Source organism: Hirundo rustica, chromosome 6, assembly GCF_015227805.2.
Source record: "Hirundo rustica isolate bHirRus1 chromosome 6, bHirRus1.pri.v3, whole genome shotgun sequence".
Lineage (NCBI taxonomy): Eukaryota > Metazoa > Chordata > Aves > Passeriformes > Hirundinidae > Hirundo > Hirundo rustica.
Genome location: NC_053455.1, coordinates 39,069,381 through 39,081,764, shown reverse-complemented (window position 1 = coordinate 39,081,764; position 12,384 = coordinate 39,069,381). Strand labels below are relative to the sequence as shown.

Here is a 12,384-nt window from a genome sequence, read left to right as displayed (position 1 = left end):
ACAGAGGATCTGTAATAGCTGACTTCTGAGATTGGGAGAGCAGGGGAGTGTGTCACTGGCAGGCAGCTGAGCAGTTCAAACCATGTCAGCTTTGGGTTTGTGATATGAAATATATGCATTGAAAGGTTATTTAGTACACTAGTTTACTCTCTCATTTTAAAAATATCTTTATATTTTCATTTTTATTGATTTTTGAAGTTTAAAAGCAAACCTTTCTTTAGATATAGATGTTTTTCTGAACGAAACATTTCTTTTCATGTTTCCTGAAAGAAGAAGAAAATGTGTCATCAAATACAACCAGGTACCTAGTATTTAAAAGAGAGATGTAGTCAGAGAACTATTTTTTGCTTGATTGACTGATTAAAATGGAAATAATGGTTAGCAAATAAGGATAAAAACCTTAAACGGTACTTAGTTTTAAGTTTGCTCCAAGTACTTCTCTTATCCTATAACAACATATTCATGGTAGTTTTTATAGGAGCACAGAGATGTCTTCTGGCACAGACACGTGAACAAGAAGATCTATTTTCTGCTAAATCAAACCAAAATAATCTTCCAATGCTGTGTTAGGATCTGGCCTGTGGCATGAATGAGAAAGGGGTATAGCAAAATGTCACAATATTGATTGCAATTATTAACTTTAAGGAAGGGTCATATAAGATGTCTCGGGCTCTGAACTCAGCGTTGTGAACGGTTCCTGATGAGATTAGCGATAAAGATGTCAAGACAGCAAGAGCTCTGAGATGATGTAGTGCGCACACGGGGCACCGCTCGACAAATGGGTTTGGAAGTAGTCTGATAGTAACCACTGCATAGGGCTGGCAGTTCCTTTTTGTGTAGAATACGGTTCAGAAGAAAGGATGAGATTATTCTTTCACATCGTGGAGGTGAAGAGAGGATTGGCATTCAGTTTTGCGGAAGGTTCACTAAACTTGAGAGATAAATGCTTTTCATACATTCATATTTTGACAGGAAAAAGAAATTATTCTAGAAATATGAGGTGAACTAGAGCTTTAAGACGTGCAGAAAACTTAAGTTGCGTGCATGCTGATGTGTTCATGATTGAGTTAATCTCAATTTAAAATGTTGAAGTCAGTAAGAATTAAATATTCTTAAATAGAAGTGGGAAGGAAAAAAAATGTCAATTACTACATTTAAAGCATTAGTAATATTTCTTAAGAATTCTGTGGTACTTTTAGAACCCCTGAATCTGACTGGCATTCAGTCTCTAAGACATGCAGCTAGGACCCAATATCAGCCCTGGCAAGTCTCAGTCATCCAGACCTTACTTTCTGCAGCACAAACTGTCTTTAAAATTGATTAAGAACAGTCAACCGAGGAACAAATTTAAAACACAGCGTTAATGAAGTCTGACAGTAAAGAAGAGTTTCTTTCCTAGCACCCTCCCGAAGGAGGCTCTGCTGGGGCTGCTGCAGGCCGCCGCGTTCGGGGCGCTTGTGCGGCCGCCGGGCCGCGCTTCCCGCGGGATGCCGGAGGAGCCGTGCGCCGCGTGCCGAGCCGCGCCGGCGGCCTGGCCCGAGCCCCGCGCAGGGGGGACACGGGGGAGCGCTGGCAATGGGAGATCGGCTCCGACTTCCCGTGGAGGTGCCGCCCTGAGAGACTCGGCTGGTTTTGCTAATTCAGCTGCGGATTTTGAAATACGTTGTTCGGAGTGTCTCTCTCGATAATTGCAAACAAACAGGTAATCTCAGCAGCCTTGCAGATAGTAAAATGATTTCTGTAGTTTCAGTGTGGTATTTTTACTGACAGTTGGTAGAAGCAGCTTATTAAACTGCGTAAGCAATTGGCATGCAGTGCGAACTTCAGTTTTACTCTCTGAATCTTAAAAGCATTAGATGTTTCTTCCAATTTAATATCTGCATAATGGATATGGATGGTAGGATATGCTGCTGCCAGGCAGCCTCCAACAGGCTAGCGTAGACTTCCAAAGCAACGGCGTTTTTCCACTCACGTTATCCATCTTGTGCCAAACGTGCTGAGCCTCAGTTTTTGCACAAGGCACTAACACAAGTTGTGCTTTCGTCCTGTTTTACCCCATCTCTGCAGGCCGTGGTTCGGGCTCGGGGGCGGAACAGGCACTGTGTGAATGCCATGTGACTCACCTCACTCCTGCTCCCCTGCTCTCCTCTCTGACTCTTGTCCTGCTGTAGGAGTATGGTAGAGGAATCCTCAGCCTGCCTCTCCCTCCTTTTTTTTTTTTTTTTTTTAATTGGATCCTTTCACTAATGTTCTTCCCATTGTAAAGAACAAGATGGAAATTCATTCTTGGGCCATTGCTGCTGATTTCTTTCAGTCAGGGAATCAGTAGAAGAGCATCATTATCCCTGAATTTCATACTGGCAGCTGTGGAAGACAAAAACTCCCTTCCTGTTCTTACCGGGTATGGTAATTGTTTAGCGTCCTGTGCAGTGTATGTGCAGTCCATTTTTTGGCAGGTATTCTATAAGTACATTGCTTTATTTCCTCTCCCACTTTGCTGCCCTCTCCTCTCCTCCCCCTTGGGTTACTCTCTGGAAATGTGTTTTCAGCTCTCGTATCTGCTTGCTGACGCCGCACTTTGGTTTGCATGTTAACGTGGTCGATCTTTTCAGAAAGCAGTTTTAAATGATTGTTCAGTTACTACGTATATGAGCAAGCTGATAGACACAGGACATTTAAAACAATGTGAAACATCAGAATTAGGGAAATGCCTTCTACACTTCTATTATTTTATCCTTGTTTCAGGGGTGAACAAACAATTCACAGCTTTTAGGCTTTGACAGCTTTTAGCACTTCACTGGATGCAGGGTAGAATAGTTCTTCAGTCTGCTGTCCTTTACCAACTCCCTGAATTTTCAGCCAGGCTGGGCCTATGTTTCTCTTGTCAGAGCTGAGCAGGTATCCTCAGCCAAGGCTGTGGGTTTTGTAGAAGCCAGGCAGTCCTTCTCTACCTTCAAGTTGCTGAATTCAGTCTTTTGCTAAAAGGTCAATTGTGTGAGCTCACACATTTCGACATTATGAAACAGGGATGGGAGCTTTGCTGCTTGTGGGTTTTGTTTGGCTTTTTAAAGTTCCAGATTTCAAATCTGCCAGTTTAGGAACCTCCCCTTTTTGTTATCTTCGTCTGGGCTAGAGGTACATACTCACTGTGTGAGGTATTGTGGCCTTTTAGCTCATCATAAGCAAGAGACTTATATCCACAAAATGAAAAAAAAAAAAAAAACCACAAAAAACCCAGATTATTTTGTTAGCTCAGAATTTCATAACCATGTGTGAATGGAATTTGAGGAAAAATATTCTTCCAGTTGTAGTAAATAGCTGGATTTTCTGGGGTTTTTTTCTCCATCTCTAGGTTTAATACTGTCTGAATACTAATGCTTCAAAACAAAACAAAAAAAAAATCAAAACATTTGATATTGTCAGAATGGTTGTGTTATTTTTAACTTTCTTTTCCATGTAAGTGCAACTTCTTGGGGCAACCCACTGTCAGCACCTGGCTCTGGTAGAGGTTTCCTGACCATTCCTGTTTCCACCAGAGCTTTCTTGGTTCAGCCTGTCCCAAACCTCTTGACTTCATTGTTCTCTTCAAAGACAGCCTTGTTGTGTAATTGCTTGGGAGTGTGCATACGCTCTTGACCAAGGGAGCTTAGGTACATAGCTAAATCTTTTTAAAGCTGTCCAGATTTGGGGGTGGTTAGAGTGTAGGTAAAAATGTCCATTTTTGGTCATGCCTACAGAAGGTAAAAAAAAAAATCCCACAGTGTTTTCACTGTTGTCCACTCTGAAGTATAATATGAACATAAATTGTGAGCCCTTATTACCCATGCAGATAACATGTATCTTATGCTACAAGTCACCTGGTCTGCTCTTAAATCCTGTTACTGTCTAAAGATGCACAATGGCTACCAGGAGAAGAAATCTCTTTTTAAAATAATTTAAAACTAATGGAAGGTAAAATGTAATTGGAAGCCTCTAAGCTGGAAGAAACAGATCTGTGCCATTTTCTTCCCTGTAGGGAAGAAAATGTAAGTGTAGGTAGCTTTCTCTGATTCTTTTTCAGGTGGCAATAATATTGAACAGAAGAACCATCATCCATGCCCTTCCTGATCTGTACTTTGCACTCAAATTGGCTGTCTCACTCAGTTTCAATGCCTCGTACAAATGACATGCCTATTGCCTTGAAGTCAGCTGGGAGATTTCAACCCAAAGTTCTTTTTTGTCAGTGTTTCAGAGTGGTGCATGTTTGAAGGAGTCAAAGCATGTGAAATCATGTAAATATAGGTTACTGAGGTCTTGCAGCAGTTTGTAATAGGCTGAATTTTGGTCAGTGGGTTTCTACAAGAACAGTGAGGTCACCTTGCTGGGCTGTAATACTCCTCTGAGGCCAATTTTACACTGTGCCTATTAGATAACACCAATACTTAAAATTATGAAAAGAGAAATCCCACTAAGCTTCTGAGAAGTTCCTTATTTACACTAAATAAATGTATCTTTAGGGGTTACTATTTTCTCTAGTATGTGCAGCTAAATAACTGTCGTAATTTCTATTTGTGATTTTGTTTATCTGGTAGAAAAGAGTGGTGGAACAGCTTCGAAAGAATTTGATAGTGAAGCAGGAACAGCCAGACAGTAAATTTCAAATACAGCCATTGGCACAGTCAGAAAACAAACTACAGACACCACAGCCACAACCACTACAACAGCTACAGCAGCATCACCATCAACAGCAGCAACAGTCCACGGCACCCTCTCCAAACGTGATAGGATCACAGGTAAAAAGCTACAACAATTATTTTTCTTATTAAAGGTGAAGCTCACTGAAAATTAAAAAAAAAGAAAACTGCAGAGAGAAAACTGCAAACTTTCACTTATGCCTGCTAGTGTACCAATATGAATTTCTTCTATGCTTATGGAGATTTGGGTCTTCTGGGTGTTTTTGCTGGAAATCTCCAATCTGAGTTTAAAAAACTATGTACTGTTTAAAAGTTGAATCATAACCCTACAGAAAAGAAGGGTGGCAGTATCACCTTTCTTAAAAATAAGTGAAAGTTCAGCAAACGAGCATGTCTTTTCCCTAGGTGCATGAATGAATCTTACCATACCTAGCAGGTCTCAAGAAACAGTAAATACTGTATGAGGTATATGACTAAAATCCTTTCTTTTTAAATGACTAACAAAATGCCCTCTTCAAAAGTGAACAAAATGCAAGAAGAGAGTTCCTTCTTCTTTCTGCTTGGTTCTTTTTAAACAGATGTAAGTCATACCAAATAATACTTATCTGAATTTTCAGGGATTTGTCTAAAAGTATACAGTGTTAATTGCAGAGTTAAAGTTTTAGAAAACAGAGTGTTTACTGGAGAGGTGAACTGAATTTCAGTACAGTATAGGATCTGAGACATAATCCCAGAACTCAACAGAGAAAGTGGTTTGCTTAGGAGGGGAATTTCAAGTTCCTCCTATTCAGATATTTGAATTCACAAAAGTGTGCTAGTAAAACAGCTAGAAAATGCAGGGAGATGTTCTGCAACAAGAAGTCTATATGAAGTCTTTCTTTTCCTGCTGATGCAGTCTTAGGAGCTCATGTTTACCTGGATAGGCAGATGGCAGAATTCACCCATGAAGTTTGCTTTATGCACATTGCAGTGTATCACACCTACAGCTTTGACCAGTTGTGATTCTCATCTTCCCTTTTTCTGAAAGCAGAGAAGAGAGAAATGGCTGGCCTGTTAGTTCTCTTGTTAGCTCAGCAAGTTGGTTTGGATGCACTCTAAAATGCATTTATGAAGCTTAGCTAATTGTATTTTGGAGAAAAGTACGTTGAAGAAATTAAGCAAACCTAAGGAAAATGCATTTTGATCAACAACATAAACATCAAAGCTAAAATAGAACAAAGATGCAAATACTGTGTCTTAAAGTATTTATAGGCAAACAATGGATCACTGTTGTATCAGTGATCTCCATTTCTCAGTTAGGAAACATGAGAGCAAACACAGTTTCATGTGTTTCTCAGTATTCCACACTTTGCATTCATTCATTAACTTCCAGGTCATCTCCTGGGTTGTAAAAATTGAGGTTTTGTTCAAAGTTAAAGAGCCCTCTAGCGAAATAGTCAAGAAACTGCTACACTCTTCTGACTACCATTGGTGCACTATTATTTCTAAAGTCGTTACAAATTGGAAGGCAGGTTGTCCTGTCCCTTGGATAAATAAGCCAGCTTTTATCCTTAGCACTTTTCTGGTTTTATTTGTGTTGGTAAAATACTGAAGTATCCTCACTTGTTTCTGCACATTTTGCATCTAAGGTTGTACCTCTGTCTTACCTCTGTCTTTTGACAAAGAAAAGTCAAATATTTTGTCTCTCTATGAAGTTTGTTCATGCCTGCTTTTGTAAGTAACACATTTTTTCAAGGCTATGTCAGTACAGAGAATGCTCTCAGTGGTTGTTTTCAGAGTAATCAAATTTAGGAATCAAGGTATATATGCCATAATTAACAGTAACATTTAATATACATAATACATCCAGTAAGAATGTCTTCTAAAAAATTTTCATAAGCAACAAGTCTGCTAAAAGGTCATATTATTGCAATATTATGTGCAATAATGCAGACTTTCTACGAATGCCACTTCAGTATGAATTAATGCATTGACTACTTTTTAGAATAAGCAATCTAATTAATGCTCAGCAAAGTAACAGATATTCAAGCTCTGTGATCTTCTGACTGAAACTGTACTCTGAGTACTTGCAGAGTTAATAGAACCCTTTGGAAGAGTCACAGTCTTGTATTACATGATTGATTACACCTTTCTTTAAAACGTTTATGGTTGAATGTAATGCTTGTGAAAATGATATCATGTTACATCTCATTGGAAAAGCTTGAATAATGTTACTCATTATAGGAATGCAGCCTCATGCTTTGGGGAAGGTGCAGCAGAGGTCGATAAGCTTGTTAGATCTCAGATAAAAAGTTAAGAAAATTCTGTTGCAACAGTGAAAATTTAATTATGTTGAGATTTTTCATAAATGTATAAAACTGAAGCATAAATTATCCTTTGATTTGGCATTATACAGTGAATTTTTTTCACACTTGTGCATGATTAACAGTTAGGGGACATAGTTTAATTATTGTGAAATTAGAGGTGTGAAGGTAAACGGTGTTTTTGTTTAAGGGAACAGTATTGGTGAAAATACTGAAGACTTCAACTGGAAATACATTATTTTGTTAGAAAAAATATGAAGGTCTTGTATGATTAAAGTGAAGTAGTCTAAATCAGGCATGTTCAGAACACAAAGACTGCCTGATCCCTGGTTTTCCATGTTTTCCTCTGCTGAACATAGAGCTGACACCAGGAGGGAATGGTGGTTATTTAGTACTAAGAGCATTTGATCATTCCACTAAAGTTTTGAAGATGCAGTGCCGTTGGTGCAATGGATTTTTTACACCAAAGTGAAAAAAAAAAAAAAAAAAAAAAAAAGACCTTTTGCCATTCTGTCAAGTGTCAGTTGTCATGAGTTTTCTGTTTGCATCATATTCTGGTTTTATATGGAGGCAACCTTGTTGCTTTTTGAATGAGATTCGTAATGTCCATTTGCCTTAGCATCTTGGAAGACAGTACATTCTAAAATGAAGCTGTGAAATGATAGTTCCTTCAACTTTGGAATTTTGGGCATGATGTAATGAGGCATTTCAGATAAATGCTGGTGTTACATGATTGAAAACCACTCTTTTTAAATCAAGAGCAATCATAGTGTCAAATGTGTATTCCAAAACTAGCCTATTCCACAGAAGTTAAACTTAATTGCCTGGAGCTGGGCAGCCAGCTCTTACAACTTCAGGACAACCCTACTGATACTCTTAGGAAAGAAAGTTCAGTGCAACGTAACTGTATGTATTGCTAAAGCTGAGACTGGGATGCCAAAAATAAAAATATATAGTTTTCTTTTTAAAGAAACCAACTTACAAATATTTTCCTCTTCCTCTGATTGTGAGGATCACTGTAACTACAGTTTCCATTTGAAAACAGGACTTTTACTTGGTTGGAAGCTAGTTTGCTGCTATGTTTCGTAAACCTCCACCATATATGTTTGATATTGAGAGCGCATGTTTGGAAGTAATGTGAAACTAAAAGATCCAAAATGCATATGCCACTGCTAACACTTGATTGTAATTTTCTTAGGAATTTGTTTGGATTCAATCTGCAATGCTGCAGGTGGTTAAAAGAGACCAAACAGGCGCCTCAAATGAGAATGCTTTCTAGCTATCCAGTTTTCAGAGGTGTAAGATAACGTGCTTGTCTGAACAGCAGGTAGATAGGCTCAGAGCTGCCTTTTCTTTCTCATGCTGTCTATTGTTTCTGAATAACCAACCCACGTGCTGTCTGATACAGAGTGTCTCTGTCTCTTACAGTGTATTTTCTGTTTCCCTTAGAAAACTGTAACTACAGCTTCTATGATCACCACTAAGACACTACCTCTCGTCTTGAAAGCAGCAACTGCGACCATGCCTGCCTCTGTTGTGGGTCAGAGACCTACCATTGCCATGGTTACTGCTATCAACAACAATCAGAAAGCAGTCCTCAGCACTGATGCGCAGAATGCACCAGTCAACCTCCAGACAACAAATAAGGTCACTGGGCCAGGAGCTGAGGCAGTCCAAATAGTGACAAAAAACACAGTAACTTTGGTAAGCGTTTCATGTGTTTGCCCTGCAGATATGTGTGGGTTTGGTTAACAAGAGGGCTATTGGAAAAAAATAAACAGGCAGGGTTTCTCACAGAAAGGAGGGTAGTAGAGACATGGTGTGAGTTTCACAAGCTGACATTGCTAAAGAGATAGTCTATAAGAAAAACGTCTTCTCTCCAGGTGGGTTGTTATTATTGTTTTGCTTTATAGAATTCAATCAGTGCTGTCATCACCTCTGTGTAAAGTTTCCCCTGTTAGTAACTGTAGTCATGGGGCAGTAGTGCTTGTTTTGCCCTTACTGAATCTGTATGGCTGTGTTCTGCAGAATTCCTATTCTTTTCATAGGCAAAGGAGATGTCAGGCTTTCTTCATTTGGTCATTTTGGGTCTTAGGGTTTTTTGAGTCAATCTCTTGTTCCCTTTGCATGACAAAGTCTCTGGTATTAGACGCATCTCTTAAGTTTGCCCACTACCATGTCTTCACTCAGCACGTTTTCAGGTGCATAAACAGATGCTGTTTCTTTAAAAATATGTATTTTGGAAATACAAGTTTTGTGGTTTGGCTACATCACAAAGTCTTTTCCAGAATAGTTTGCCACTTAGAAATAAAAGAACCAGTGTTTCAGAATTGGATTATATAGGCTTATTGGTCTGGAAGCCAGGCATCATGTAACAACATGACAGGGAAATTTTACTTCTGAAGTAAAGGCTATGGCTTTATTAAACGTAAATCCGATTTATCTATATTTATTAAAACACAGTTTAATGCAGATGGAAGTAATTTTGCTTCTTAATGAGGCATATGTTTGTGATCAGAACAGAGAAAACTATTTGAGTGGAGTTTTTTCTACTACTGTTCTCTTTTCCTATGTCATCCCTTGCACCACTGTCATCTGTTCTTTGCGTCTGTGCTTCATTTCCTTGCTGAATAACTTTGACTTGAGGAGGTAATTCTGTTTTAATACTAGACCATGATTTATGATTCTGTAGCAAATTTCATCAAAAATATCAGAATATTTTCCTGAGTACTAATTAATCAGCACAAGACCTTTTTTGAAGAAAATTGCAATCTTATGTGGGTGGACAGAAGTATAGGAGGGTATAAAATAACATTGACATTAATTTCAGAGAATCTCCCCAGGTACTCATGGTAGCTGGTAGTGCTATTCAGTGATTAATCAGGCGGAAGCTCCATGCAGCTGATTTCAGTTACACTTTCAGGGAAGTACTTAAGTTTCTTTAAAATCAGATCTTAATTGTTTCAAATGAATGACCTACTTTTGCAAATTTCAAGTTGTGTATTTAGAGCCCGTCATAGTGTCATTAATATTGCTAAAAGAGTTGTAACTTCCAGATCTTTACTATTTGCATGAGTTGTTCTCTCCTTCTTCTTTGCGTCATTCACTATGAACAGACCATAGTTCATACAGCTGGTAATCTAAGTGTTACTATTTTCTGTCTGTTGTAATGCCATTTTTTAACGATTAAAACAAATATCAGTTATTATTATTAAATGAAATGGTTTTAGATTGTAGATCACAGTAGTTAGTACAGTTGAACTAAAAGGAAATATGTCTGCAATTTATGAAGCAAGGTGTGTAGGATCTAGAAAGTAAGGTTTAGTTCTATCTTTAATACATTTCTAATGAGAAACCTCTTTCTGTGAAAAATTATTTCCAGAGTGAAAACTGAGGACATCAGGTCTGAAAGTACATTCAGGATGTTGATTTTGGTGAAAAACTTTAAAGCTAAATTTTCCACTTACCTCTTACTGGGCTTTCTCATGTTCTTACAGCAGGTTCAGGCTACGCCTCAGCCCATAAAAGTGCCGCAGTTCATCCCTCCTCCCAGACTTACTCCTCGTCCAAATTTTCTTCCACAGGTGAGTGTACAGAAAACAAACAATAGAAGGAGGAACTTAATTATAGCATAGATGGAAGAGACTTTTGATGGACATTGTGTGGTGTTTATTGCTGATGTGCTGGAGAAGACAATTCATTCTCAACGGGTTTGCAGATAGCAACAAATTTGAGGGTGCAGTCAATGTTCTTAAGAGCGGTGCTGACATCCAGACAGCCCTAGAAAGGATAAAGGAAAGGGCCAGCAGGAATTTTTTGGTCCTCAGCATGACAAAAGGCAAAGTCTTGTACCTGGAATGGACTAACCCCCTGCACAGGTACAGGCTGGGGACTGACTGGCTGAGGAGCTGTGTGGCTTAAAAGGTCTTGGTTGACAGTAGCTAAATGAGGGGTGTGCCCTAACAGCAAAGAAACCTACCAGCATATTGACCTGTACCTACAGGATTACAGCCAGTAGATCCAGGGAAGAGATTATCCACCTTTCCTCAGCAATCAGAAAACTGAGTCCAATAAACACCCTGCAGTTTTGGAATCCCTGGTTGATAAATTTGAATGGAGGTCACTAAGGTAGCTTGGGGTGGGGCAGGAATATATGACCTGTAAGGAGAGGCTGAGGAATCTGTGCTTTTCAGATTTGGAGAAGAGGCTTTGGAGGCACCCAAACAGCAGTGTTACTTTCAGTATCAGCAAGGAAATAAACAAGAAGCCGGAGACACGGGTGCTTGCAGGACAAATAGAGGCCACGCTCATAAATTGGAACAGGGACGTTTTAGACTGTATATAGGGAAACACTTCTCTCCTTGGCAACAATTAGGAGCAGAAGAGGCTTGCCAGACATGTGAAAGCTCCATCCTTGGTTTTTCAAGACTTATCTGGACAAAGCCTTGAGCCACCCAATCTGCTCTGAGCAGGAAGTCAAATTAGCGACCTCCTGAGCCACCCTCCAGCCTGTATGAGTTTGTAGTTGTGAAATGTGCATATGATGATTATATATGATCTTGTTTGCAATAAATGAAGTGAACCCATGGAACAGGTGTCATCAAAATCAAAGCATCACCCAAGGCCTTAAATTGCTCTAATTGTTGCTTGCTGCTCATGAGTGAGAAAGGAACAAATGAGATGTCTAGATTATTCCCAAGTATTTCTGTATTGCAAGGGAGAGTGATCTCTGTTTTCAGCTGAGTAGTAAAACTTGTAGTTTACTTTTTTTTTTTCATGATTTGGGGAGGACACAGATTGCTTCTTTATGTTAAAAAAAAAAACTTGGATGAACTACTTAATTTGTATGAAATATGTGGTGCTGTGAATAAAAGTCTAAATCTTTCACAAAGTGAGAAAGGAAAGTAAAGGCTGGTATCTGATTAAGATTTGGATATGATGGGATCTGTTGGAATGTGACCTAGTTTTTCATGGTAAAATGATTTACGGAGTATTACAGGTGGAAAGGACAATAGGAATCAAATAAGAAAAAAAAAAAGCATTATTTTAAAGTAATGTGCTCTACTTCTGTACTCTGTAATGATATTTTAAGTCCATTGTTAAGTAAAAACTTAACTGTGACAAGAAAGAAGCAAGTATTGGTGATGGAGTTTTGCAAGGTTCTTGTGGCTCTTTTCTTTCTTGTGAAAGAAGAGAAATTATTGCATTTACCTGTACCTTCAGCACTTTCAGTAAGGGATTAGTATATTAATCTCGTCACTTCTTTTGCTTACTGAGATTGGTTGTGCAGGTGTATAAGTAATATATAGAGTTGACATATAACAAGTATTTGCTGAAAAAAATAATTATTTGTTTCAGGGCACAGTCAACTGTTCATAACTTCCTGGAGGTTCATTACAAAGCCCTGA

The 12,384-nt window shown here is 38.8% G+C and overlaps 1 protein-coding gene across 16 annotated transcripts in view; it reads left to right on the top strand.

The window, feature by feature from the left end:
- PHF21A (PHD finger protein 21A) overlaps positions 1-12,384 on the top strand; it is a 134,365-nt gene that overhangs the window by 94,741 nt on the left and 27,240 nt on the right. For all 16 annotated transcript variants that reach the window (XM_040066154.2, XM_040066160.1, XM_040066156.1 and 13 more), the window contains 3 exons: positions 4,572-4,772; positions 8,426-8,680; positions 10,474-10,560. In XM_040066154.2, coding sequence (XP_039922088.1) covers positions 4,572-4,772; positions 8,426-8,680; positions 10,474-10,560 — 543 coding nt within the window. The remainder of the gene's footprint in view (positions 1-4,571; positions 4,773-8,425; positions 8,681-10,473; positions 10,561-12,384) is intronic.